Source organism: Rhododendron vialii, chromosome 3a (assembly GCF_030253575.1).
Source record: "Rhododendron vialii isolate Sample 1 chromosome 3a, ASM3025357v1".
Taxonomy (NCBI): domain Eukaryota; kingdom Viridiplantae; phylum Streptophyta; class Magnoliopsida; order Ericales; family Ericaceae; genus Rhododendron; species Rhododendron vialii.
Genome location: NC_080559.1, coordinates 23980269 through 24007941, shown reverse-complemented (window position 1 = coordinate 24007941; position 27673 = coordinate 23980269). Strand labels below are relative to the sequence as shown.

The following is a 27673-nucleotide window of genomic DNA, read 5'->3' as shown; positions in this document are numbered from 1 at the left end:
TATAACCACCCGGCACATGAAAATTTCTTCTCGAGGGCCGTTTGGTAGGCACTCCAACTGCCCTTGCCTTATTTGGTTCTACCCAGTCATTTTTGCTTTTTGTTTCTGGACCCACTAAGGTCAGGTCGCCACCTACTGAAAATCAATAAAAAGGGAACAAGATGGAATCATGGAACATGAATCCAAATCCTAAATAGTATACTCAATGATATACTCCTACTACTATTTATATGAAAAAACATGTGACCAAACGACTAAGACATAAAAATATCTCCGAATCAAAGTGGACCCTCCTCTCTATTACCAACTCAACGAAGGCACTGCCATATTCCTTCTCATGGTTATCCGTTGCGCTTTCCAATTTCCATCCAACTATCCAAGTGGGTAAAAAGGAGTATTCAAAAACACATTTCATTTTCTTTCTTCCATAAATGGAGTCTCAAAATATCTCCCATTATCCCAAATTGCTCGTCCCTTTAGGAAGGAATTCAACTTATTAAGAGATGTGAAAATTTTGTATTGTCTTTTTTCGTTTTGCTCCCGAGTCCCAATCGATATTTCTGAGGTCAATTTTGTGGGTCTAACTTTTTATATGTAATAGAGATTTTGTTTGATAGATGTTAATTAATTTTATCATACAAAATTTTTAAAATCATGAAACCGTTATAAAATAAAAGTTAATGGGCATGCCAGTTGAGATGGAAAAGTACTTTTTAAGGGTAAAATTGGAAAGTGACCCTCTTTTGATGGATGTTTTTGGAAATGGGACATTCATTTTGGGAGAAAAGAGAGAACAGCAGTTTGGGACGGAGGGAGTACTACAATGTTAGGCCATCCACAGTGGCATAATCAAAAATGGATAACCAAAAGTTGACACATCAGCTTTTGATTATCCATTTAAAATGTTGTTAAGCTTAACAATGTTGAGGTCCACAATGGTCACTTCTAGTCCATAACTAAAATAAGGGATACACTACAATTACACTCTCTCTCCCCTTGTGTTTTCCACCATTGATCACTTCCCTCCATTACACTTTTTTTTTGGCAAAAATATATCGATTTTCTCCTTTAATTTTGGGAAAAAAATTGGTGACTTCCTTCCCTAATACTATGAATTTGGCAAAAAAAATCATGTACTCAAAAAAAAAAAAAAAAAAACAGATGTGTTCTTGAATTTGTAAAAAAATGTAAGGTTCTTTATGTTCTCAACCACAAGGAGAGGAACGAAAAAAGAATAAAATAAAAACGAAAAAAAAAAGTGAAATACCTTAATGCGGCGACAAATGTTTTCCACCATTGATCACTTTCCTCCATTACGGTTTTTTTTTGGCAAAAATATATCGATTTTCTCTCATAATTTTGGAGAAAAAATTGGTAACTTCCTTCCCTCATATTATGAATTTGGAAAAAAAATTATGTACTCAAAAAAAAAAAAACAGATGTGTTCTTGAATTTGTGAAAGAATGCAAGGTTCTTCATGTACTCAACCACAAGGAGAGCAACGAAAAAAAATAACGAAAAAAAAAGTGAAATACCTTAATCCGGTGACAATGAGTTGAATTGTAAATGATTGAAAGATATGAGCTTCACTTTTGAAGAGAAAGAAAAAGAAAGAGTTTGTGGCCGAAGAAAATGAGATATAGAGCATGCGAAGAAAAGAAGAAGAAAATACCATTTGAAACACGCGTGTACATAAATTTTAGAACCAGTTAACTTATGTGGTGTGATATCCACAAATTTTGATTATTGAAAAAGGTTGCTAGTTTTGGTTATCCGAAGCCCAAAATTTGATTATTTCTAAGAATGTTGTTAAGTTTGATTATACCATTGTGAGCCATCTTTTACCCCAACATTGTTAACTTTACAAATAATTTGCTTTTGATTATGCCACTGTGGATGGCCTTATTCAAGGTATTTACGGCTCATTTGTAGGATAAAGAAGAAGATAAGATGTGGATATGGTATAAAGAGATATTAGTTAACAACGAGAGATAAACTAAGAAGGAGTTTGGGTGGTTTTCTTAGGAAGAAGAGATTGCTTCTTTTTTCTTTTTTTTTGATCAAACCACAAACATAACTTTAATAACACTAAACTTGATAATTTACATCTTTAGCTAGAGCATGGGCTGTTCTAACCTCAGTCCTTGAAACCTTAGAAACAACAACATAATTAAAATTACAAGCCAAATGAACAATATCAGACAAAAATAACTCTAACCAAAGCATGGATTCCATTATCCTTCTGAAAACCTTGCACCAAAACCAAACAGTCCGAGCAAATTTCCACAGACAACCATCTCCTGTCAAAAGCCCAAGCTAGCGCATACCAAACGGCGAGAGCCTCCGCCATGAGAGCCGAGCTTGCAAAAACATCTCTTCATCCTTCATTCCGGACTTCTTCTTCTCCGTCACCAACCGAACACCACGCAACCGCACCTTCCCAAGACTTTTTATCCCACGCCCCATCCACAACTAGCCTCCGAATAGCATTTGCCTCACCTAAACTACACTTCAAAATAGCTCTCTGCTTGCCACAACCCAAACTAGCACCCCACAGCCCCATAATCCCATCCTTCAAAACTTTGCTATGTCTTTAATTGGGATTCCTGCAAGTGGATGATGGAACTGGTCTCCCTAGAATTAGTCAAAGTGAATTAGTCAAAGTGCACAGAAACAAGCCCGGACACCTAAGTTATCAAAAATTGAATAAACTGATATGCATGTATCAATTGAGTTTTATTTCTCCCCTTGAAAATGTAAAGAAGATTCAAGTAAGAGCAAGTTCAATGGGGGATTGTATAGCCATTTTCTAGCACCAAATGGAAAATCTCCAATGGGGGATGGAAAATGAGATGCAAAGATGCATCCCTAGACAGTTCAGCAAAACAACTAATTTACTAGAAAATGGATGGTCGGAGTATACCTGAGTCGCCTGAAAAGGTTGTAGCTCGCCGGAATCTGAAAATCTGGTTGCTTGAAACTTGAAGCTTGAACCACAGCGGAAAGGTTGAACGTTGGTAACAACCCTCGGAGGAGAGTCGATGGAAAGAGGGGGTTTCCATTCTTTGAGAGAGAGAGAGAAGATGAGTATTGAGTAAAGGTGAGTAAAGATGGGGCTGGGCAAATCTGCCTGTTGATATTGAACGGTGGCAAACAAAAATTGGACGAAAAATTTAATTTAATTTATTTAAAATTTCTCGTTTGATGGTCATTTAATTAATATTATTTTTTATTAGAAGTAGTAGTAGTTGAATTAATTTGGGGAAACTAACTTTTTAATCACTTTTTCATATTAAAATAATTATCAATCTCCTCATTTTCCATTCCGCCATTGGAGACAATGAGTCTTATTATCTATCTATATCTAACTTTTAACAATTTTTTCATACTAAAATAATTATTTATCCCCTCATTTTTCATCCCCAATCGGAGATGCTCATGGCTTACTTCTTGGTTTCCTGTATACTCATTACGACATGGGTTCATTGTCCTCTAATGCAGTGGTCACCCCACAAAGCAATTGTTAATCCTATACTTCAATGTGACAATTAACATTTTTGAAAAGATCAATGTGACATTAACATAAGCATGAGCTAATACCCTCTAAATAAATCAAGTAATTAACCCATAACCGAAAAAGATTCTCCCAATCCCTTCTGTTCTGGCCATATAATAACAACAGGACAACAAATGAGGCAAGTCCTGACCCCCCACTGCCAGCTTTTTCTCTTGAGATTTCAATTTCAAAAGGACCATCAGATATTCCACGAGCCAGCCACGCGCTCTCTGTCACAACTCAATCTCGTCCGTCCATGTTCTCGACCATCATTTTTTTCTCTACACATTTTTTAATACATTTTTCTCTTTATTTCTCTTCACTTATTATATAAAAAATAACTTTCAAAAATGAGAACCAAACAAGGTGACTGTATCTCACATTCTCACGCCCACCAAATGCTCTTTCTTTTGTCTTTTCTTTTTTCAAGTATGTCGAGACTATTTTTCGTGCACCTTGATTAATTTCTTTTTTTGGTACGGTCAAGAGCAAGTTATCTCCGGATCAATCTGAGATTAGGGGACTGACAAAAAAAATTGTTTTTTACGGCCTGACCTCAAAAATCAAATCCTAAGCAATTGTATAAAAACTTATGCCTTGCTTGGATCATAACCGAAGAAAAAAAAATTCTAACTCAAAAAATACTCATTACTTCTACTTGTAATCATTATTTTCATTATCTTCAATCATTACTCTTATTTCTCTCTCTATATTTCTCCACTCATATCTCCAATTCGGCAGTGGTGGTGGTTGGCGGTGGGTTGGATTGAGTTGGGTTTCTTCTCTCTCTCTGTTCTATGTATCGGCTGGTTTGGGGAAAATATGGTTTTTGTTTTTGTTAATTTTGGAGGTCCCCAAAATGACTTCGTTTTGGAGATAGTGGATGAGGTAGTGTAGGTAGCATTCCTACTCTACTTTTTCTCTCCATCATTGTCCCAAAAATTCTTTTCAAATTTTTTAAAGTTGTCATCCAGACACAACATTGGTAAAAAGCAAACCTACCAACCAGGGTAGCACACGCCCTTTCCATTTCCTCTCCTTTTACACGCCCTTTCCATGAATTCCTCTCCTTTTCCTCCTCCGAATCTCCTCTCTCTACAAAACCCATTTTCTCTCTCACTCAAACTTTTCATTCGAAGACCAAAATACGGTGGTTAAGAGTAGATTATTACTCAATAACTTGTCTTTTTTAAATTAATAAAAAGAGGACTTGTCTTAAGACTCATAAAGTAGATTCCATACTCCACTTGCGCACAATCAACACTTCTTTTTATTAAGCAAACCCAGGTACTTCGATTTTATATGTGCAGTAATGCCTCACAATTATTGAATAAAAAGAAATAATTGTATCTTCACCCAAAAAAGGAAAATGATTTTGGCACTCTATTTTTTTATGATGGCACTCCAAAATTTAATTTTTTAGTGTTCCTTGCTATGTATAATTTATATATTTGAGTAAAAAACAAGTTTTAGAGTGCCATCATAAAAAAAATAAAGTGCCAAAATCATTTGCCTAAAAAAAAATGAGTATTTTCGCATAAGAATGAAACATAAAGCCATCAAATTAAAAGATAGACACATAATTTAGCGTAACTACTTACAAGCACAATCATCTCTGTAGTTATTACAAGAGATAAATGTTAAATACCTTATTATTAGTAGTTATAAATAACCAGTAATTACTATACATTCACCGCACAATAAAGAGTACTGAGATAGTCTGGTCAGATTAGATATACTCAAATTTCTTTATAATTCTATTTTTGATACATTTGTGGTCAGTTACGATACATTAATGTACTAAGATTTTGACATATTCAAAATCTCAAACAATCCAACATTATGAACCAATAGTTGTAGAGAAATTTGAGTACTAGTAATCTTGTTTGCTTGTTTTAATGTGGTTTCTCATATATAAGAGCATCTACAATGTAATAATCAAAATCAAAAAATTGCTAAAATTAGCAACGTGTACTTAAAAAAAATTTCACATTGTAATAATCAAAATTAGCAACCTTCTAACCAATAATCAAATTTGGACTTTTGAATAATCAAAAGTAATAATGTGGGACTTCACATTGCTAACTTTAGCAACCCTCTAAATGAATAATCAAAAACTGACGTGGCAAGTTTTGATTATTACATTACGGATGCTTTAAGACATGGATTGTTAATCTACCAAAACAATTGTTAATCTACTCATAATGCTTCCCGATCTATACTTTATTCTGATATATAGGAGTACTGACGTCCGTGTGCGGAATATATCATAGTAACGACTTAAATAAATTGTACGTACTACTCGACTGCCAGGGGCGGAGCCAGAAATTCTTGGTAGTGGGGTCAATTTCCTATAGCACAAAAAAAAATTTGTTTCATACTACTTGATAGTAAAAAAAAAACGTTGAAATGGTAAACAAAAAAGAGTTAAGTAGATATTTTTGGGGGGAGAAGTGAGGATATTTTACTTTGCCCTCTTTTTATCCTCAAGTTCCAAACTTCTAAACGGACTGAGGCAAATTGTAATGTAAAAGTGGGGTCAAGTAAGCAATTTTGGGGTGAAAACTATAACTATCTCCATTGTAATTTGGAAAGCAGGGGGGGTCGGATGCCACCCCTTGTCTCAACGTGGCTCTGCCCCTGTTGACTGCTCTACGGAATAATTGTAATCTCCAAAAAGTTTCAGTTACCATTTTGATATATTTTTCTATTTGAGGCAATATTATTTTACATAGAGATACATTACCTAAAAAATAAGAATAGGGAATGATAAATTTATTAGGAGAATATTATTTGCATCTTTTAAAAAAGAAATAATCTGATGGCTACAAAGTTAACAGAAAAGTGATCTAACAGTTATAGAGATTGCTCTCGTTTATATGCCTGGATATTTTTAACAGAAACCGCTCTGTTTTATGTTATAGACTAGCACATATCTGTGTCTGAAGGCACGGCTCCAAATCGATGGTCAAAATAATTCTTGAATATCCCTCTAACCTCTTTAACACAAATGCCAAAAACACTCAACATAACATCCTCCTTTACTCATCAATTTATTCAAAAATACTCAAAATAGTTTAGTTTTTTTTTTTTCCGAAGAAACACATAGAAGAATTATGCGTATTCTTGTAAAAAGGGTTGTTTTCTTTTCGCGTATGAATCCAAAAATGATTGTTTCCTTTTTTACCGTAGAAAAATCAATCTAAAAGGAATCAACTTAAAAACTAATATTGAATTGAATATAAGGAAATCAACTTTAGAGAAATCAATTGAAAAAGGAAGGGGTGTATATTTTTCTATGAGGGAAACGTGTAACTTCTTCTTCTTCTTTTTTTACATTAGTGTAGGTGGATATAATAAGAAATATTCATTCAATCCGATGGTTATAATCTTATCAAAAAGTACGATCGAACAACTATAGATGCTACTTTGTTTGTTTGTCTAAACATTTTAAAAGAAAATCATTCTGTTTTATAATATAGATGTACGCCCAAACATATTCTAATTCCTAAAAATAAGTAATTAAACCATTAAAAAAAAAAAGAAGATTCTTGAATGATTATTCGGTGCCTCTGGAGCATGTAAGTGGGGTGCCCGACATACTTATTCGGTGGCTCTGGGGCATGTAAGTGGGGTGCCCAACTCTCTGTCTCACTACACATTTGCGTGAGTTCCGCAAATTTGATAGGAAAAATCTAAAATCAGTCTATTGGGCTGACAATAAGAAGTGTGAATGTATATTAAAAAGTGTAAAAAAAAATAAAAATATGTGTTTTATTTATTCTCTTGTGTGTTTATTGTCAACCCACTGGACTGACAATAGAAAGATCGAATTTGGTAAGGGGTTGATAAAAATGTGCGGTGAGGAGCGAGATTGGAACATCTATCTACCATGTCCCGGCGACATTGAATAATCTTTCCTCTATAGCTACAGGACAAACAAACGAGGCAGTCCTCCTGATCCCGGACCAGCCTTTTCCTCTCTTGGGATTTCAAATTCGGGAAAAAAATGAAGATATTCCACGAGCCAGCCACGCGCCCACTATCCCAACCCAATCTTGTCCGTCCACGTCCCCTCCCATCCAACGGCCCACGTCCAATACCTAACCCACCCCCCACTAACTCCACTATCTACATGTTAACGCCCCTATAATGTCTCGCCACCACCACACGCCCCTGCCTCTCCTATAAATCCCTCCCATTTCTCATCACCACCACACGCCCCATCCTCTCTCTCTCTCTCTCTCTCTCTCTCTCTCTCTATCTAGACCAGCAACAATGGCCCTCAGAGCTGCTCCGGCTTTCTCCATCTTGAACCCCAAGGGGGTCAGTAACAGCCTCCTGAGCCCCTTTGGGTCCTCCTCCTCTGCTTCAAAGAGTGCTACTGGACATGGGTTGGTGGTTTTCGCGACCAAGGGCGCTGCGAACAGCAAGCCGCTGACGGGGGTCGTGTTCGAGCCCTTTGAAGAGCTGAAGAAGGAGCTCATGCTCGTGCCTACTCTCCCTCAGGCCTCTCTCGCTCGCCACAAGTACTCCGATGACTGTGAGGCCGCTATCAACGAACAGATCAAGTGGGTTTTCCTTCGTTTCTCCTCTTTAATCTTGACGTATTTTGGTTTATTTTCGCCGATTGTGCGTGTAGTGTGTGTGTTTTTTTACATCAGGGTACGGTTTTGGTATTTTTTATTATTATTATTATTATTATATATATACTTGTTAATCTAAACATGTATGTTGTTGCACATGTCCCGATTTCTATTCTTCTTCACCGCAGTGAAACAGATATAACCCACATTCTGTATATTCTCTTTCGATTCCTTTGTATCCGTATGATATAGTTTTGTCATTTGAGAGTAAGGAACCCTTGATTAGTTTTTATGTACCTATCTATGTCATTATTTTTTGTCATTATTCCTATCCGCTACAGTTTTGGGCCTTTATGTCAATATACTAGATATACAAGATGTGGGTAATTATTGAGCTCTCTCTCTCTGTGCGTTTATCGATACGGGTATAGGAAGCCTTGTGGTTTCACGTGCGTTTATGGTTATCTTTGTGCCATTTTTGGTCTTTTATATTTGGATTGAGCAATTAGTTTTAAGGGCCTGTTGCAATTCTTACAAGTATTAGTTGATAATAGTTGATTTTTTTTTGGTCTCTTTTCCTAATGTGCTGTGTACTTGGTTGTGTTGACAGCGTTGAATACAATGTCTCGTATGTGTACCATGCCATGTATGCATACTTTGACCGAGACAACGTCGCTCACAAGGGTCTTGCAAAGTAATCTTTCTAGATTCTCAAATTCGATACATTCTTTTCTTTTTTTTGTCTAGTGCTTATCAGGAGCAAGTCTGATCTGATTTATGGTGTGTTTAATGCAGGTTTTTCAAGGAATCAAGTGAAGAGGAAAGAGAACATGCTGAGAAGTTCATGGAGTACCAGGTTTTCGGATATTGGCATCTATGATTATCCCCTTGCTTTTAATTGTTTTGGATGAATCAAGTTCTGAGTCTTGTTAATCCCTTACAAAAAAGATGGATGTAGGTTTTTCCATTTCGGTATAAAAACTGATTCCGAATATTTATCACTGATAAATGTCAGAACAAACGAGGTGGGAAAGTGAAGCTGCAATCGATTCTGATGCCACTGTCTGAGTTTGACCATGCTGAGAAGGGAGATGCTTTGTATGGTATGTTTTTTGTGGTCTTCTTTTTACTATTTTACTATGTGATGCGAAATTGAACCTACTATCTAAAATTGTCCTGTGACTTGTTCGGTTACTTGTTTACAATACATGTCTATTTATGTATTCATGCTCATCAAGTCATTAACTATTACTCTAAAGCACTAATTTTAGATCCTCTATCGTTTCCAATGGGCACTAATTGTGACGAATTTGTGGATTTAGCTATGGAGCTTGCACTGTCTCTGGAGAAGCTGACAAATGAAAAACTTCTGAACTTGCATGCTGTAAGACATATTTCTTGTCTGTCTTGTTTACTTAGTAGCTTTAGTCATTGTTGTAGCCATAAATAGGTTTCAGTATTTCTAAGGAGTTCCATATGAATTATGGAGATATTGTCCTCAGAAGTTTGATTTTGTGAACTCAGGATTGAAAAGTTCATCTGGGTAATGTGTTGTAAGAAGCTGCTTACTATCTTTACTTTAGTTTCAAGGTGAGGTAATTGGTCATTTTACAAGCTTATCTGTGTAAAAACAGGTAGCGAGCAGGAGCAATGATGTGCAATTGGCTGATTTTGTTGAAAGTGAATTCTTGGAGGAACAGGTGAACTGCAATTCCATATTTCCCTTTTACCTGAAATTTCATTATTTGCAGCCATCGAATACACTTATGGAACCTATTAGCATGAATACTGACTATTATCTTTTTCCTCTCTATCAGGTGGAAGCCATTAAGAAGATGTCAGAGTATGTTGCTCAGCTGAGAAGGGTGGGCAAAGGACATGGTATGTATCCTTTTCTCTCACTTCAACCTTGATCCCCTTTTTGCTCCTATTCTTCTAACAAATTCTGCCTTACTTCTGCATTTCTTTGGCCTTCCGCCAGTATTTAAAACCAGTTTGCGTTTCTTGGATTTCAGGTGTGTGGCACTTCGATCAGATGCTTCTCCACGAGGAAGCATAAGTAGCTGCTTGATGGTGAAGCTGCTGCTGGTAGTCTTGTTCTCTTTTGTTTGCTGACTTAGAGGATGTTCTATGCAGTTTTTTTTTTTTTTTTTTGTGTGTGGGTTTTTTAGGTTTTGAATTAGATCTTCGGGTGCAGTTGGTTACAGAATGTTGTACTGATGGTAGACTTCTGGGACTAGTTCACTCATCTATATTAGTATCAGTTGCGGATGCTCATGTTTTGAAAAGTAGTTCTTTGTTATGCTGTGGAGTAGAAATTTTCATTTGCATTTGTTTGCTTTATTTACTGTTAAATGTGGAAGAACATGGGATCGTCCTTGTCGTTTTAGACTCCTCATATCTGCCATTACCCCAAGAATATGACATTTTGGGAAGAAGCAGCAGTGTGGTGGCTTGCCGGTACCCCGTGATCAATTTGTGGTGGCCCTAATGGTTCACCCTTTTGAAACCTTCGTGATGCGGTGATGTCTAACCTTCTGGGTTTTGAGAAAGTATTTTGAGTAATATTGACACCATGTGTTGCGTTGATGTGGTGTGATTGATCCATTCACGCTCAGTTCTCGGTTTGGTAGTAGGGATCAAAGTCGAGCTAGTGCTGAGTGGTCGGCCACTAGCGCGGCCTCGGTCCCGCCTTATACACACAACCGAGCATGAATAGATTGGCGACACTATAATCTTGGGTTTTTGTCGCACTACAGATTTCGTTATCAGTGATTCCGACTTCTGTTATTAGAAACATCGTTGTATCAGGAGGACCATTATTGAGAGTGAAAACTCGACATGATTGTGACATTATTTCAAGGTGTACGGGGTCTTTTAAGTTCAACTCCCCGAAACGAAAAGGACGTTGATAGAATAGGACACTTTTAGCACACAAGTGTCCCAGGATATTAGGCAAAGGGCTAATAAAGTAAATCGAACAAGCCAAGCAGTGTATAATTTAAGTTTTGACAATGACCAAATTTTGAAAATGGGTTTGAAGTTAGTTTGGTTATTAGCCGGATCAATTTTGAACGAGTATTTAAAGAGCCAAAACATGAATAAAACTAGAGTACCTTGATTATAAGAGCGTTAGGCCATCAAAGACGAGAAGTAAGTTGCTCAAGAATGATACGTATATTTAAGAAGTTCAAAACATGTGTTCAAGTTTTGCACACTATTCGGTAAAACCCTAGGCTGCCCTCCCTTGGTTTTGTTAGGCAGCTTAAAAAATTTGCTTGTGATGGTTTTACTTTTTGTGTTTTTTTTTTATCGGCAAATTTTGTTTCTTTTTGTTAAAGTCGAGATGTTTACATAAAAGTAATATTCCCAATGAAATCAAAAAGTTAAAATTCAATGACTAAAATGTTAATGAATACAGTGAATAGGTGTTATTTTTGCAGCGTATACTTAAATAGAGGAATATTTAGTCCAGAACTTTTTCTTTTTGTTTTCAATCTTCTGACTTTTAATTAGATTTGATTCGTAATATCTGAATGTAAAATTAAAAGATTGGATCAAGTAGTTATAGTTATCCAGATGAGTTGAATTTTTACAGAACCACTCCAAAAATATTTTAAATTTAAATAAACAGTTTGGAATATTTTGTGGGAAATCTTGAAATGAACTTCACGAAGCCTTGTGCACAGGCATCCGTGCAAATTGCTTTTTCAATTCTAATCACAGAAGTACGCCTAAATTCACAGTCAATACACACCGAGCAGCAGACTTTTGTGTGGGTGTGTGGATTTGGTGTAAGTTGTAGTACTGTAGTATTTTTGTTTTTTTTAATTATTTTAAAAACTTCCAAAGATTTTTCACAGTGCAACACCGAGCAAGCAGATCTGAGTTAAGTTTTGTTTGCTTTCCTTAAACAAAATTGCACTCAGTAGATCTTGACCGCTGATTTATCTACGTCCCAGATGACCTAGAAAAAGTTTGCCATGCGGTCACACCATTTCCAATGGAATTCCACACCTGCATGCCACGTGTCACTAAATGACTGGGGGGATCCCGTGTACCGCGAAATACCAATGCCGGCGTCTTCTTTTTGAAGACATAATTCACGAACAATTCACATACATACGCTGCGATATCCCAGTTATTTTCACACTCCCTCCATCATCACACAGCCATCATCTCACAGAGAGAGAGAGAGAGAGAGAGAGAGAGAGAGAGAGAAGAGAAGAGAAGAGACAGAAAATGAAGAAGGCGGCGATGGCTAATTTACTGCTACTGTTGCTCTCTGCACTCACATACTCATACGCTGAGGAAACTTTCGACCTTCGGCAACATCTCTGCACTGTAACCAGGTCCCCTCTCTCTCTCTCTCTCTCTCTCTCTCTCTCTCTCTCTATTGCCGTACTTCGCGTTGTTCAAACGCTAAAATCGAATTCTTAGGGTTTTGTCGCGGAGAAATCCAGGGGTCAGCTTGATGGATATAAGGCGGATCTTAGAGACAATTATACGTGTATGTGTGCGTTATGTGTTTGAGCAGAATTAGGTCTGTAAATTTGCGTTCGGATTAGCGTAGTTGAAATGAACGGGTTTGCATTTTATTGTTATTATGTTTTTTTGGTTGCTTCCGACTTGCGGATTTTAAAGGCAATTCGCCATGGATTTGGAAGGTATGAATCATATTTAATTCTTTTGTTTGGTTACTAGGACAATGGAATCCGGTAGGAGTGGGGTTTCTCTTATATTCAAGTAATGAAAACGTTTTGAAATATCATTTTGAACTCAATTGTCCCAATCAGAGGCTTGATGAATCTCTTTTCTTCCCAGTTCTCTTGTTTTGCATTCATTTACCGACTATTGTTGTCAACTTATCAGGAGCAGGTCAATGTTTTTGGAAGAAGAATCACAATAGTAGATTATTTGTTTTTAGCTGATTGATGGAATTGTTTGATTGAATATCTGTTATTCCTGCTCCTGGCAGGTATGATGTGGTGAAAGACATCCCTGGCAATGTGTTAATGCCTTCTACTATTCCAGACCAATGTACTCCAATCCATTTGAATCTTGTGGTAATTCTCTGCTACATGTTCAAACTGCCAATGCCAGTCAGTTAATATGATCATATACTGTGACTTTGTGAATTTCCGCCGCGTCAATGGAATATCAGTCATAGTGTCATTCACCATTTCTTAAATTGCATTAAGCAATACGTAGTGCGTATGAAAATGTTGCAACAATATTTATTCTAGCAGTGTCATATCTAGTTGTTAGTTCTCTATGTTATATGGTACTTGTCTAGTTCTCCATGTTTGTTCAAGTTCTCGCCTTTGATCACTTTCGTTAATAGCCTGTTCCGCTATCACATTTTGAGGGGCTTAAACTTGTTAGGCTCCGTTCCGGTTTCTCGGAAAATGAACTTTTTTAAAAGGAATGTAATTTCAAGCTCAAAAATCATGTGTACGCAAATAATTTTCCTACTAATATGCATCTTGTTTGATAGATTTCATTGAGATTTTTTAAACGGTGCAAAAAAAATTGAAAAATTATTTTTCATTTTCATTATATTTGAGCTTGAAATTACCTTCTTTTTGAAAAAGAAGGTTTAAAAAGAAAAACAGAACGGCACCTTATTGTTCTAAAACACAAGTAGTCAACATTTCTTTTGCTTCCTGCCTTGAAAGGAAAATTTTGTGGTTCAGTGGTTCTTGTTTATTTGGTAATAGTCTAAGTAGAAGAAGCTGCTCTGTTGATCTATGGCTTAAGTTGTTTTATTAGCTGCATTTATGTCCTTGACACATGAATATGTTATATGTGTTCTGGAAACTAGGAAACTGAGATGAGAATTAGCCGCGAGTTTGTTCGCAACATTAGTGCAAAAACGTAATTTTGTTGCATACTTTTCTGAAGGTTCCTGTGGAATCTTCCAATGCTTCCAGTATTGTTTCTATTATTTTACTTAGCTTGATGTTATACCAGTTTTACCTTTCTTTCTTTCCCCTCCCTCTTAACCTTTGTTTGGCAAGCTGTTGGGCTTGCAATCCCTTGTTTATTGTTCTGGGTAAAATTTTCTTTTCATGCGTGAAATTCAATATCCCAGGCGAGGCATGGAACTCGTGCTCCTACCAAGAAAAAGATAAAAGAGTTGAACGATTTAGCAACACGTATGGAAGTTCTTCTACAAGATACAAAAGAGCAGAAGTTGTCCCAGCAGAAAGTTCCAGCCTGGTTTTGGGAATGGAAATCTCCTTGGGAAGGGAAGCTCACGGGTGGAGAATTGGTCAGGGAAGGAGAAGAAGAACAGTATAATCTGGGGATCAGAACTAGAGACAAATTTCCACAGCTGTTTAATGAAGATTACCATCCAGATGTGTATGTGATAAAGGCAACCCAGGTTGGCCACGCTATTCTTCACCTTTTATTCACCTCCCACTGATCTCATACATGCATAGGGCCGGCCATTGAAGTGTTGGCTTTACTAATGATATTTACTGGTGGTACTATACTGCTGCCTCATTAAAGTAAATATTGTTCAGTCGCGTTCCCACGGGTATTTATACAAAAAGAGTTCCCACGGATATTCTTAATCCATCAAATTATCGCATCTCCATATGTAATATTACTGTCTGTTATTTGTAATTTTCCTTTGCTTCTACAATTCTATATTCTTGTTGACCTCTGTTCATTTTATCCGAGTCCATAGATTCCTCGTGCATCAGCTAGTGCTGTAGCATTTGGCATGGGGCTGTTTAGTGGGACAGGAAATCTCGGACCGGGGCGTGATCGAGCTTTTGCAGTAACCAGTGAAAGCCGTGCAAGTGATATAGTGTTGAGATTTCATGATTGTTGTCAGAATTACAAGGTACACATCTGGACCTCTCTTTTCTCTGCACTACTATTTCCTTGATAACTACACAGTTAAATACATAAGCATATTTGGTGAAAGACTACCTACCTATAACCTAATACCTCTCCTAGAGCTTGTTTTATCCGGAGACTACTGCTAATAAGTATAAGAAACCTATCATAGATGAACTTGTGCATTGAGGAGGCATTTTTTGAAAGGAACTTTACATTACCTTTGTTTTTTATTACTAAGATCTTTGAATGCAGGTCTTCCGAAAAAATCAGGAGCCTGCTGTTCATAAGCTCAAGGAACCTATCTTGGATGAAATCACCAATGCATTAAGGAGGCGTTATGAGCTGAATTTTACAAGACAGGATACATCTTCTCTCTGGTATTTGTGTAAACAGGTGATTATTGGTTTATTGAATCTTCTCAAGTTCTATGGGCTGTCTTGTAGGTTGCACTCATGAATTTCGCCCAGCTCTGTTCGCTTAGGGCTCAACGGAAACAATGGGTCTGTCTGCAGGCGTCTTGAAGCCCAAAAATCATATTGTTATTCTATTTTGGGGAGTTTAATTTATGTTCTAACGATGTGAGTGGCGTTGCTGAGTCGTCTAGTTAGTTTGGTTTCAAACTCATCATCACTTATCTTATACATATCTTTTCAGTTTAAACTTGTATTTTGGGGCCTATTCATTGAGTTTTATATGGAATATGGGAACGTGTAAAAGGTTAAAGTTTCTTCCGTTCAGATACTGCGATATTTGGGAAATTTTTGGTTTGAAGAATGGAGAAAAGGGGATGAACTAAACCCCCCCTCAATCCTTAGTCCTCTGTTCCATAAAGAAAATTGCAGACGTATTACTTCAGGTTCAACATTGGTATGACCCATAGGTGCCTAAACCAACAATAATCTTAAAGCTCTCAATCTCACAAACACAAAGGGTATAATTCATTGCACAGACTGTGATACAGTGGAAATCCTAAAGGATGGGAAAAGGAAGGATTTGAATGAGGAATGAGGAGTATTATGGTCCTTAGATGGAGCGCTAGGTTTATCTATTTAGCGAATCATTTGTGGGAGTAGGTGTTTTGTAAGATCATATTATGGGACCGCTGGTCACCTTCCCTTCTCTCTTTTTCTTTTTCCTTCCTGTCATTCTTTGTTTTATGATTATCAATTCCTGAGTAATTGTTCATTCGAATTTTTCAATTTCGCAGGAAGCATCCTTATTGAATGTGACTGACCAAGCTTGTGATCTGTTCACTCCATCTGAGGTATGTAGCTTAGGTTTGCATTTCCCGTCGTGGTGGCAATTATTTCCTGTTTCTCCACTTATAGGTGCAAATCATGTGCGTTGCCAATACCTGGGTTTGTTTTCCTGCACACTGTACACTTGCTAACTTGCATTCTTAACCATTTTAGATTTCTTCATTGGAGTGGACCGATGATTTGGAGCTATTTATATTAAAAGGTTATGGAAATGCATTAAACTACCAGATGGGAGTTCCATTGCTTGAAGATGTTGTTCAGTCCATGGAACAAGCTATTAAGGCTAAAGAAGGTTTGTTAAATCATACCAATCCTACTTTTTATGTTTCTTCCATCTTACAGCCTTGTGTTGTGTCCTTTCCTCAAAGCACAACATGGCTAAACTTTTTCTGGTTTTAGGAGCAGTCTGAAACATCTAATTGTATGCAATTGCTAGGGTTTAGTGAGTTAGGCATGGAGTACCAACTGATTAGTTGGCTATCATGTCACTTGTAAATATAATCATATTGGCAACTACTTGATGTCATCCTAGGATGTTCAGTCATTGTCCTCCTAGTCTTATTATCATAATGTAGTTTTTCACTTGATTTATTTCAAAACTTGTTGGGACAAAAAAGTTCGTGTTTTGTGCTTAATATTGGAAATCCTTGTGGCTTTTACAAAGTAACATCAAGTCTGCTATCTGGTTAATGCTTTACATAATAAAACGATAATGTGTTAATGGTAGTATACATGAATAATTTTTACCTTCTGTCACCGTAGAAGGACTTGCTCCCGGAACTTATGAAAAAGCAAGAATGCGTTTCGCCCACGCTGAAACTCTCCTTCCATTTTCATGTCTTCTTGGGCTCTTTCTTGAAGGATCCGGTGAGTACTTTTGTTCTCATATTTGAGTTCTGTATGATGGCACATCTTCTTCTCAAGGATTTTTCCCCCATGTGGAAATCATAATTAAGAACATTTGTCAAATATTTCAGACTTTGAAAGAATACAAAAGGAACAACCCTTAGAACCCCCTCCAAAGCTGCCGCAGAGAAGAAACTGGAGGGGCAGTGAGGTGGCGCCTTTTGCTGGAAACAATATGCTGGTACTTTATAGTTGTCCAGATAATTCCTCAAGCAAGTACTTCGTCCAAGTACTGCATAATGAACATCCCGTTCCAATGCCAGTAAGTTTTTGTTGACTGTTTTCAAAATTTTCGGAGTTTTATCACATTCCATTATGTGCTCTCAAAGTTATCTAGGATGTAGTTTGATGGATTGGTTGGAAATAGCTCACTTGCATGTTGCCGTGTCTGTATCAAAGGCTTTTAAATTTATTATTTCTGTCCAACTCATTTCCATTCTAGGTGATTTTTATAGGCTTTGTCATTGTGCTCGACGTATTTTTCGTGTTATTGTGGCTTTCTGAGTTGATTTCAAAACTTTTAAATTATGTTTTCCTTTTCTTTGGATAGGGTTGTGATAATTCTGATGTCTGCCCATATGAAGTCTTCAAGGTATCAGTGCTATTCCTATAAGAATTCACAATTCACATGCAGAATTGATGGTTTTTCACTTTTTTTTATGAACGACTGTATTTTTTATTTTTCCAGGAAAAAATAGTTGCCCCTCATTTGAAGCATAACTACAACACACTCTGTAATCTGAAGAGTGAAGAACCAGAGCAGATGTCTCTCACTAGTAAGTTATCAGAAATGTTACACTCACACAGGAGTAATGACCCACAGTCAACCAAAGTAGAGTTATAGTTTGTTTATGTTTCCAAAAAACAGAAACATAACTCTTCCATTCTTTTTCCCTTGTGGCAATACTTCTTAGCATAATTTCAGATGCAGGATAGCAGCTCCTCGCACTTCTTCATTTTCTTTGGAGCCCGCAGCTCTTGCAACTGGTTCACTTGCAATCTGATTCTAAAGTTCCAGCTGTAGGGCATCTGACGAGATCTGCTCATTGGAATGCTTCTAATGCCCCGGTGGCTCTTTGTTACCCCTTTTCTCTTTTATTCAATCTTTTCTTTTATGTTCTTTGTTTTAGCTTGCCCCGGTGGCTCTTTGTTACCCTTCTTCTCTTTTATTGTGTTCTTTTTAGCTTTGATCCACATGGCCGGGTTGAACAATGTACTGTTGTGTAATTGACTGTTGCTGGACTTCCATTGCATCTACTGGCCTCATGGTTCTTGACCAATTTTTGTGAAAGCCCGATTTACTGTGCATAGATTGCTCTTTTGGTCAAGTCTTTCAATAGACGCCTTCTTCTGGTAATAATCTTGTTCAGATAATGTTATCGAAATTTAGTACTGGAAGTCTGGAACGCAATCGGGCACAGGTAATTTTGAATGGTCCATGATTGCATGATTAAGGAAACCATAGGTCAAATATTTACAACAGCGATGTTAGCTGTTTTTTTTCGTTCTTAATTTTGGTTTTTCAACTTTTTTTCTCGATGGGATGAAAGATAACGGGTAATTCTGGGTTCATTATATCTGAATTTCTTTCCGTTTTAACTTTTTGGAAAATCAAAATGATCATTTTCCACCGAGCTGATATGCAATTGAGATTCCGACATTCTGCGGTCCTCTACAAATTTCAATTCCCGTGCAATAATAGACTGTCCATACAACTGCATAAATCCGTTCAGAAAAGAAATACGTCAAGTACAACTGCATCAAGCATTCTCAATAGCCTGTAGATTTTGACATAGAAAAAAGTTAGTAGTACGAAAGCTTTTTGTAGTAGGGGTGCGTAGCAAGTTCATCTAACATACTCTCTCTTTAACATGTATTGTATGAATCTCAACTTTTTCTCAAAGGTAAAAAAAAAATACTGACTTCGTTGTTTTTTATGAGTCTGAGGTATTTTCTTCTACAATTTTCAGCCACTTCCGAATTGAAATCCCGACTACACCACTGCAATCGGGCACTGATAATATTCACTCAAAACTAATCTGGTCGGCAAACAACCTGTATATAACCATGTACAGAAAAAGTAAACTTTCCTCTTTACAGATTTAACCCAAAAAATTCTACATATGCAACAAGCTACAAGACCGAGCAAATAGATCTTGACTACAAATCCTTGGATGGAGTGATTTTATGAGAAAAGAAAAGAAAGGAAAGGGTTGTGTTTTATAAGAAATTACTCATTTAAATTGAACATTTAAATAAGAAATGGAGAGAAAAATAAAATATTTTAATTTGCCCTTCCCTTCTTTTACCCAATCTCACAAAAGTGCGTGAGATTTGGAGAGAAATTGTTGCGCCCTTTCTTTTCTCCTCCTTTCTCACCATCCAAGAATGGTGAGATCCTCGATGCTTCTGCGTTCACACGGTGCAGTGCAGGATGTCCTGAGGAAGAGAATTCGTAAATGAATAGAGGAAGTGCATGCATGATTATTGAAAATGCGCTCGCAAACAAGCATACGGTCCTTTTCAAAAAAAAAAACAAAGAAAAGTCAGGGTCCACGGAATGCAACCACCCGGAGACCATTTGATCCCCTTGAATACCGCTCGGCGTCTTCTTTGAACGTGCTCCGAATTTCCCCCTGTTTTTTCCACACTCTCCCAGCCATCTTAGAGAGAGAGAGAGAGAGAGAGAGAGAGAGAGAGAGAGAGAGAGAGAGAGAGAGAATGAAGAAGGCGGCGATGGCCGCTTTACTGCCGCTATCTGCACTCATATATTCATACGCTGAAGAAACTTTCGACGTTCGCCAACATGTCTGCACTGCAACCAGGTCCTCTCTCTCTCTCTCGCTCTCGCTCTCGCTCTCTTAAATTTCAGGCTCTTTAGTAGTGGCACATTAATGTTTTTGGAAGAAAAATCACAATAGGTAGATATTATTTGTTTTTAGCTGATTAATGGAATTGTATGATTTTGAATATTTGTTATTCCTACTGCTGGCAGGTATGATGTGGCGAAAGACATCCCTGGCAATGGGTCGTTGCCTTCTTCTATTCCAGACCAATGTACTCCTATTCATTTGAATCTTGTGGTAATTCTCCGTTTCAACTTCAAACTGCCGATGCCAATCGGTTTATCTGATAATGATTGCGACTTTGTCATCATTGGCGTCAGTTAAATATTAGCTATACATCATTGCTTGCATTTCATTAAGCAACACGTAGTTCATATGAACATCGGCCTCAATTGTAATACTGTTATTCCCGCAGTGTCATAATTTTCTATGTTATGTGGTACTTCTCTAGTTCTCTGTTTTGAGGATTGAAATTTGTTACTGTTCTAAAGCACAAGCAAACAGGCGTTTCTTTTGCTTCCTGCCTTGAGAGGCAAATCGTACGGTTCACTGGAGCCTGTTTACTTGTTTAAGTAGAAGAAGTTGGTCTGTTGATGTGTGGATTAAATTGTTTTCTTAGCTGCATTTATGTCCTTGTCATGTGAATATAGGTATTCTGGACGCTAGGAAACTAAGAGGAGAATTAGCCGTGACTTTATTCACAACATTTTTGCAAGAAACATAATTTTGCTTGCATATTTTTCTGAATGTTCCTTTTGAATCTTCCAAATGCTTCCAGTATTATTTCTATTATTTTTTTAACTTAGCTACCGTGCTTGCAGTCGTCTGTTTGTTGTTTTGGTTAAAATATTCTTTTCATCAGTGAGATTTCAATATCCAGGCAAGGCACGGAACTCGTGCTCCTACCAAGAAAAAGTTAAGAGAGTTGAACGATTTAGCAACACGTATAGAAGTTCTTCTACAAGATACGAAAGAGCAGAAGTTGGCCACACAGAAAGTTCCTGCCTGGTTTTGGGGATGGAAATCTCCTTGGAAAGAGAAGCTCACGGGTGGAGAATTAATCAAGGAAGGAGAAGAAGAACTATATAATCTGGGGATCAGAACTAGAGACAAGTTTCCACAACTGTTTAATGAGGATTACCATCCGGATGTGTATCTGATCAAGGCAACCGAGGTTGGCCACTCTTTTACACCTTTTATTCACATCTCCAGTTCCTTATACATGCATAAGTCCGGCCATTTAATGTTGGCTTTACTGACAATATTTACTCGCGGCAATTCATATTTTTTCCTTGCTTGTACAATTCCTTATTCTCATTCATCTCTGTTCATTTGCCATGAATCCCTAGATTCCTCGTGCATCAGCTAGTGCTGTAGCATTTGGCATGGGGCTGTTTAGTGGGAGAGGAAATCTTGGACCAGGGTGTGATCGAGCTTTTGCAGTATCCAGCGAAAGCTGTGCAACTGATATAATGTTGAGATTCCATGATTGTTGTCACAACTACAAGGTACATGTCTGGACCTATATTTTCTCCACACTACTCTTTCTTACACAGTTACATGCATAAGCATATTGGGGTGAAAGGACTACCTACTATCTGTCCTTGAGCTTGTTGTATCCGGAGCCTGCTGCTGATAAGCGTAAGAAACCTATTGTGGATGAACTTGTGCATTAATGAGGCATTGTTAATGGCATTTTACGATACCTTTGTTTTCTTATTGCTATGATCTTTGAGTGCAGGCCTTCCTAAAAAAGCAAGAGCCAACTGTTGATAAGCTCAAGGAACCTATCTTGGATGAAATAACCGATGCATTAAGGAGGCGTTATGAACTAAATTTTAAAAGACAGGATATATATTCTCTCTGGTATTTGTGCAAACAGGTGATTATTCATTACTGCATCTTCTTAAGTCCCATGGTTTGATCTTATTGTAGGCAGCACTCATGACTTCTTCATTAGCCAGAAGTCCTTTTTTTGGTGGGGACTTCAATTTATGTTCCAAAATTTGAGTTTATTTCTCAGAGTGATCTACCACTTTTTTTCGCTGCACAGTGTGAGCTAGATTGATGGGCTAAGGGAGCCCTGAAGGTGATCCGGGATAATCAACGAGATGCTGAGGCTCGGGTTGCGTCGGAGGAGGAGAGAATCCCAGGCAGATCCTAGAGAGAGTGTGTTGCGGAGGGACAAACCAACAGATTCGTGTGAGTGCTTAAGAGTGAGATGATGAGATATGAACAACCACATATGGTAGAAGACAAGTACCCTTATATAGAAGTAGGATTCCCCTCAAGGATGCCTGGCCGGAAGACATGTGGCAACCCCTAACTCCCTCGGCTGAGGGTCAACGTGTATGGCCTGAAGGAGCAAGCCTATGATGGGAAGTGTCATAGGTCAAAGGTCATTGGGGGCAGGCCTGCTGACAAGGGCCACGTGGAAGGCCCTTAGTAGTTTAGGTAGCAGTCATGTACGGTCTAGGCCTTAGGCCTGAGGCCTAAGGGTCTATTGATCACTAGGGCTGCAAATGAGCTCAGCTGCTCACGAGCAACTTTTGACTTGGCTCGATGTGAGCTCGTTTGAACTCAGTTTGCTAAACAAATGAACGAGCTTGAGCCAAAATTTTCAGCTCGTTTGGAGCCTAAGCTGTAAGATACTCGGCTCGAATGAGCTCGTGAGCTAACCTACACATATGTATATATACATTTATACTTATACAAAGGTATTTATTATACTTAGTGTGACGTGCTGGCACTAGGCGTTCACCGGTAGGAGTTCCAAGCGTTGTACCAGTGAATAGCAGTGGAATACTTGCCTCTTGAACTTCTTCCTTCGATGTGGGACGGCCTAAAGAGTATGTGAAGCGGAGAAGGGTCAACTTTATTTATTGCATCGCTTGTGTTTGTTAGTCCCACATTGACAACTAAGGGAACTCACAACAGGTGGATCCCTTATACATTAAGAACCAACATTTGTTTACTCTATTCACTGCATCCGCTCCTCAGCAATCGAGCTTCTCAAGCTAAGCTCGAGCTTTGATAAAACTGGGCGAGCCGAGATCGAGCCCAATTTTCAGCTCTCTTTGAGCTAGAGCCGAGCCCAAGCTCATCAAATTTAGGACAAGCTGAGCCCGAGCAACACAAAGCTTGGCTTGACTCGACTCGTTTGTGGCCTTATTGATCACATGTCAGTGATATGTTGGGTTTCACATCATGAGACCTTGGGGCCGCATAACGTCAGGTTACTGGTAATTAGAAGACCGAGAAGTTGTCCTTCAGTCAACAGGTCTCCTTCTCTCTTTAAGACTGGTCTGAGGCCTAACCTATTCGAAGGCAACCTTCAGACGAACTCTTGAGCACAAGCCTCCATTCCACGTTCTCCTTCAGCCCCGAGCAACTTGAGCCTTGCCTTCAACCTAAATATGAGCCGCCAACCTTAGGAGTGGGTTGTCCTTCAGCCAAGGCTCTGGGCTTACCTTCAACTTTGACAACCTTTGCTCCTGAGGTCACCTTGTTTCCTTTAGTCCTTAGGACTTGGAGCCATGTACCCACACACAGTTACACCAACGATGCGAGTGTCATTGCTGAGCTGTCAAGTTAGTTTGGTTTAAAACTTATTATCACTTTCATTGCACAAATCTTTCAAGTATAAACTTATATTTTAGAGCCTATTCATCAAGTTCTATCTCGGATCCGAGAACATGCAAAGGGATGAAGTTTATTCCGTTCAGATACTGATAAATTTGAGATATTTTTGGTATGTTGATAGGAGAAAAGGGGATGAACTAAACCCTCCTCCCCTCCCTCAGTCCGCCAAGAAAATTGTGGACTTGTCACTTCAGGTTCAACATTGGTGACGACCTATAGGTGCCAGACAAACAATAATCTTAAATCTATCACTCCCGCCAACGCATAGGGTATAATTTATTGAACGGACCGTGATCCCTTAGAAATTCTTAAGGATAGGAATAGAAACTATGCATTTGAATGAAGAATGAGGAGTTATGGACCTATGGTCCTTAGATGGAGCGCCAGATTTATTTGTTTAGCGAATCATTTGTGGGAGTTGGCGTATTATAAGATCAAATTTTGGGACAGCCGATCAAATTCCCTTTCTTTTTGTTTCTGTCATTCTTTGGACAATTATGAAAGAATATTTCTGTCATTATTTGTATATATGATTATTAATTCCTGCGTAATTGTTCATTGAAAATTTTCAATTTCACAGGAAGCATCCTTATTGAATATGACTGACCAAGCTTGTGCTTTGTTCACTCCGTCTGAGGTATGTAGCTTTAGTTTCTATTTCCTGTCATGGTGGCTATTAATTTATGTTTCTGTGTTGTTTTTCAACTAATATGGGGCAAATTATGTACGTTACCAGTACCTTGTTTGTTTCATGCACACCATACACTTGCTAACTTGCCATTCGTAACCTTTCTAGGTTTCTTTATTGGAGTGGACTGATGATTTGCAACTATTCATGTTAGAGGGTTATGGAAATGCATTAAACTACAGGATGGGAGTGCCATTGCTTCAAGATGTTGTGCAGTCCATGGAACAAGCTATCAAGGCTAAAGAAGGTTTGATAAATCATGTCAATCCTGCTTTTTCTGTTTCTGCAGTCTTAAAGCTTTGTGTTGTGTCCTTTTCTCAAAGGACACCGTGGTTAAACTTTTTCTAGATGGAGGAGGTCTCAAACATCTAATATAGTACAATGGCTAGAATTTAGCAAATATAATCTTTTTGTCAACTATTTGATGTCATCCTAGAATGTTCATACATTGGTCCTACAAGTCTTGTTAACATAATATAGTTTTTCGCATGATTTTTTGGTGTGAAGAAAAAGTTTGTGTTTGTGCCTAATATTGGAAATCCTAATGGATAGTGCAAAGTAACATCAAGTCTGCTATTTGGTGAATGCTTTACATTGTAGAAAGACAACATGTTAATGGTATAGGTGCATAATTTTTAAATTCTACTACTGTAGAAGGACGAGCTCCCAGAACTTATGAAAAAGCAAGAATGCGGTTTGCACACGCTGAGACTCTCGTTCCATTCTCATGTCTTCTTGGCCTCTTTCTTGAAGGATCTGGTGAGTGCTTTTATTCGCATATTTGAGTCTCTGTAGTAAAGCACGTCTTTTCCTCCAGGATTTTCCTGGGGTGGAAATCATAAGTAAGCATTAGGTCTCTGCCAGATAACCCACTGTTTTTTGAATTTTTCTTAACTTACCGGTGTATATTTGTTGAATATTTCAGACTTCGAAAAAATACGGAAGGAACAACCCTTAGAACTCCCTCCAAAGCCGCCACAGAGAAGAAATTGGAGGGGCAGTTTGGTGGCGCCTTTTGCTGGAAACGATATGCTGGTACTTTATAGCTGTCCAGATAATTCTTCAACCAAGTACTTTGTGCAAGTACTCCATAATGAACATCCTGTACCAATACCTGTAAGTTTTTGTCGACTGTTTTCAAAACTTTCATAGGTTTATCGCGGTCTGTTCTATGCTCTCAAAGTTAACCTAGGATGTCGTTAGATGGATTGGATGCCTGGTAAAAGCTCACTTACATCATGTTGTGTGACTTGTGTCTGAATCGAAGGCTTTTGAATTTATTATCTCTCCTGATTCATTTGCATTGTAGGTAATTTTTATCGGCTTTCTCATTATACTTGACAGATTTTTCATGCTATTGTGGCTTTTTGAGTGTATTTCAAAACTTACAAGTGTGTTTTCTGTTTCTGTGAATAGGGTTGTAATAATTCTGATGTCTGCCCGTATGAAGTCTTCATGGTATCTCTTCTACTCCTATAAGAACTCACTTTCAAAACTGATGGAATCTCTGTTTTTAATGAACGAATTCGTTTAATTTTTCTCAGGAAAGAATAGTTGCCCCTCATTTGAAGCATAACTACAACACAATCTGTAATATGAAGATGGAAGAACCAGAGCAGACGTCTCTCACTAGCACTGGTGGAGCCAAGATTTAAACTTGGAGGTGGCACCCAAAAGGATTTTCCGTCCTACAAAAAAATGTTGGATTGGTCCAACGGATAATTTTAAAAGAATATGTTTTTATTCAAACAAATTCAATTTATTTTTTCAAAAATTAAAAAACTTCGTTGAGCTCTATTATCTTGAGAAAGAAACGTTTGAAATTTTTTGAACCAAAATGCATTTTTTAAGTTTCATTTTGCATGCCGAAAAACCTCCTTGGGACGGAGGGAGTATTTAACACCAAAAAAGTACACGTGTTATACGACTAATTATACAAAATACCTAAAAATATACATGTTTTCATAGGAGAATCATCTATTAACAATAGTAAAACAATAGCCATTAAAATTGGTGGGAGGTCGTGAAGAAAAGCAGTCGTTTTCTAGTGGGAGGTTGGGACCTGGGGGTGGCCAGTGCCACCACGCCCCCCTTAAAGCTTCCGCCTGTCTCACTAGTAAGTTAACACAAATGTTTCGTTGGCTCTTCTCGCAATCGCAAAGCGTAATCCAACTAGTCGAAGAGTATAAAATGGATCCATTCTAATTTTCGGATGCGGGATTGTGTCTCCTAGCACTTTGTTCATTTACTTTCAAGTCTGTAGCTCTTGCAACTTGTTCACTGGCAATATCTGCTCATTCGAATGCTTCTGATGCCCTGGTGGCTCTAATTTTATACCCTTTTTTTTCTCTTTTATTCAATCTTTCTATTGTATTCTTCTTCGTTTTAGCTTTGATCCACATGGCCGGGGTTGAACAATTTTACTGATGTGTAATTGAGTGTTGCTGGACTTCCACGGCATCTGATGGCCTCATTGTTCTTGACCAAATTATGTGGAATTATGAGTATATAGATTGCTCTCGTGATCAATTCTTTCAATAGACGAGAGAACAGTTTCACCTTCTTCTGGTAACAATCTTTTTCACAACCGGGGGTGCTGTAGTTCACATCAGTGTAGTGCGCATGTAGTTTGACACACGGACCATTGAATCTTATCAATTAACAGTTGCGATATGTTTTTTTAACTTTGACCGGTAATAAATAACTTTTACTGGTAAAAGTTTGTTTTTAATCTGGACCATTGATAGATGAGATCGACAGTCGTGTGCTGCCATACATGCGACCTACATAGGGGTGCACTACTTTCACCTAATCTTACCAAAATTAGTACCGGAACGCAATTTGGCACTGGCGATTTTGGATGGTCCATGATCAAATGATTAAGAAAACCACAGGTCCAAAATATTTATGACCGTGATATCAGCTGTTTTTTTCCTTCATTTGTTTTTCAACTTTTTCCTCGATGGGATGAAAGATAACGGGTAATTCTTGGGTAGATTATATCTGAATTTCATTCCGGTAACTCTTTGGGAAAACAAATTAAGGCATTATTTACCGGGTCGGTACGCAATTGATTCCGCCATTCTGCAGGTCTCTAAAAATTTTGATTCACATGCAATCAATTACCATCCAAATCCAATACAACTGCTTTATGTAAGGCAGTTTTGAAATAGATAGTCTAAGAAAGCTTCGTGCCGTAGTAGGGGATCCTTGAGCAAAGCAGATCAGCTCGCCTTCTTGTTATCCAAAAGTCGGTCGAATATCAACTGCCTTTACACACCAGAATAGACTTGTTCAAAAAGCAGCCTACCTTGCTCTATTCTGGCAAATCAGGT

The 27673-nt window shown here is 37.9% G+C and overlaps 2 protein-coding genes and 1 long non-coding RNA gene across 8 annotated transcripts; 2 read left to right on the top strand and 1 right to left on the bottom strand.

Moving 5' to 3' along the window:
* Positions 1 to 2038: 2038 nt before the first annotated feature.
* Positions 2039 to 3075, bottom strand: LOC131320596 (uncharacterized). Its single transcript, XR_009198308.1, has 2 exons — positions 2924 to 3075; positions 2039 to 2625 (listed from the first exon to the last, which is right to left on the bottom strand). It is a non-coding gene; the product is annotated as an uncharacterized LOC131320596 (long non-coding RNA).
* Positions 3076 to 7705: 4630 nt separating this feature from the next.
* Positions 7706 to 10444, top strand: LOC131320594 (ferritin-2, chloroplastic-like). Its single transcript, XM_058351336.1, has 8 exons — positions 7706 to 8127; positions 8753 to 8836; positions 8938 to 8998; positions 9158 to 9245; positions 9465 to 9526; positions 9777 to 9842; positions 9960 to 10023; positions 10158 to 10444. Exons 1-8 carry the CDS (start codon positions 7835 to 7837, stop codon positions 10199 to 10201), a joined length of 762 nt encoding a protein of 253 aa, XP_058207319.1. The 5' UTR covers positions 7706 to 7834; the 3' UTR covers positions 10202 to 10444.
* Positions 10445 to 12264: 1820 nt separating this feature from the next.
* On the top strand, positions 12265 to 26690 carry LOC131320590 (uncharacterized). Of its 6 annotated transcripts, none has more exons than XM_058351331.1 (12): positions 12265 to 12494; positions 13121 to 13208; positions 14237 to 14530; positions 14840 to 14998; positions 15250 to 15390; positions 16205 to 16261; positions 16410 to 16548; positions 17019 to 17123; positions 17234 to 17424; positions 17713 to 17754; positions 17851 to 17938; positions 18088 to 18467. In XM_058351331.1, the coding sequence occupies exons 1-12, from the start codon at positions 12385 to 12387 to the stop codon at positions 18096 to 18098; spliced, it is 1425 nt and encodes a 474-aa protein (XP_058207314.1). In that variant the 5' UTR covers positions 12265 to 12384; the 3' UTR covers positions 18099 to 18467. The 6 variants fall into 6 exon arrangements, with proteins under 6 accessions (XP_058207314.1, XP_058207315.1, XP_058207312.1 ...); XM_058351332.1 differs by having other exon boundaries at positions 18077 to 18467; XM_058351329.1 differs by having other exon boundaries at positions 17851 to 18467.
* Positions 26691 to 27673: the final 983 nt, after the last annotated feature.

Excerpts from the sequence above, each read along its gene's own strand:
- LOC131320594 (XM_058351336.1), top strand. The coding sequence starts at position 7,835 with ATGGCCCTCAGAGCTGCTCCGGCTTTCTCCATCTTGAACCCCAAGGGG. Across the intron at positions 8,999-9,157 it reads AGAAGTTCATGGAGTACCAG|AACAAACGAGGTGGGAAAGT; the intron begins GTTTTCGGATAT and ends GATAAATGTCAG. Across the intron at positions 9,246-9,464 it reads GAAGGGAGATGCTTTGTATG|CTATGGAGCTTGCACTGTCT; the intron begins GTATGTTTTTTG and ends TTGTGGATTTAG.
- LOC131320590 (XM_058351327.1), top strand. The coding sequence starts at position 19,656 with ATGCGCTCGCAAACAAGCATACGGTCCTTTTCAAAAAAAAAAACAAAG. Across the intron at positions 19,988-20,157 it reads CATGTCTGCACTGCAACCAG|GTATGATGTGGCGAAAGACA; the intron begins GTCCTCTCTCTC and ends TACTGCTGGCAG. Across the intron at positions 24,586-24,992 it reads AGCTATCAAGGCTAAAGAAG|AAGGACGAGCTCCCAGAACT; the intron begins GTTTGATAAATC and ends CTACTACTGTAG.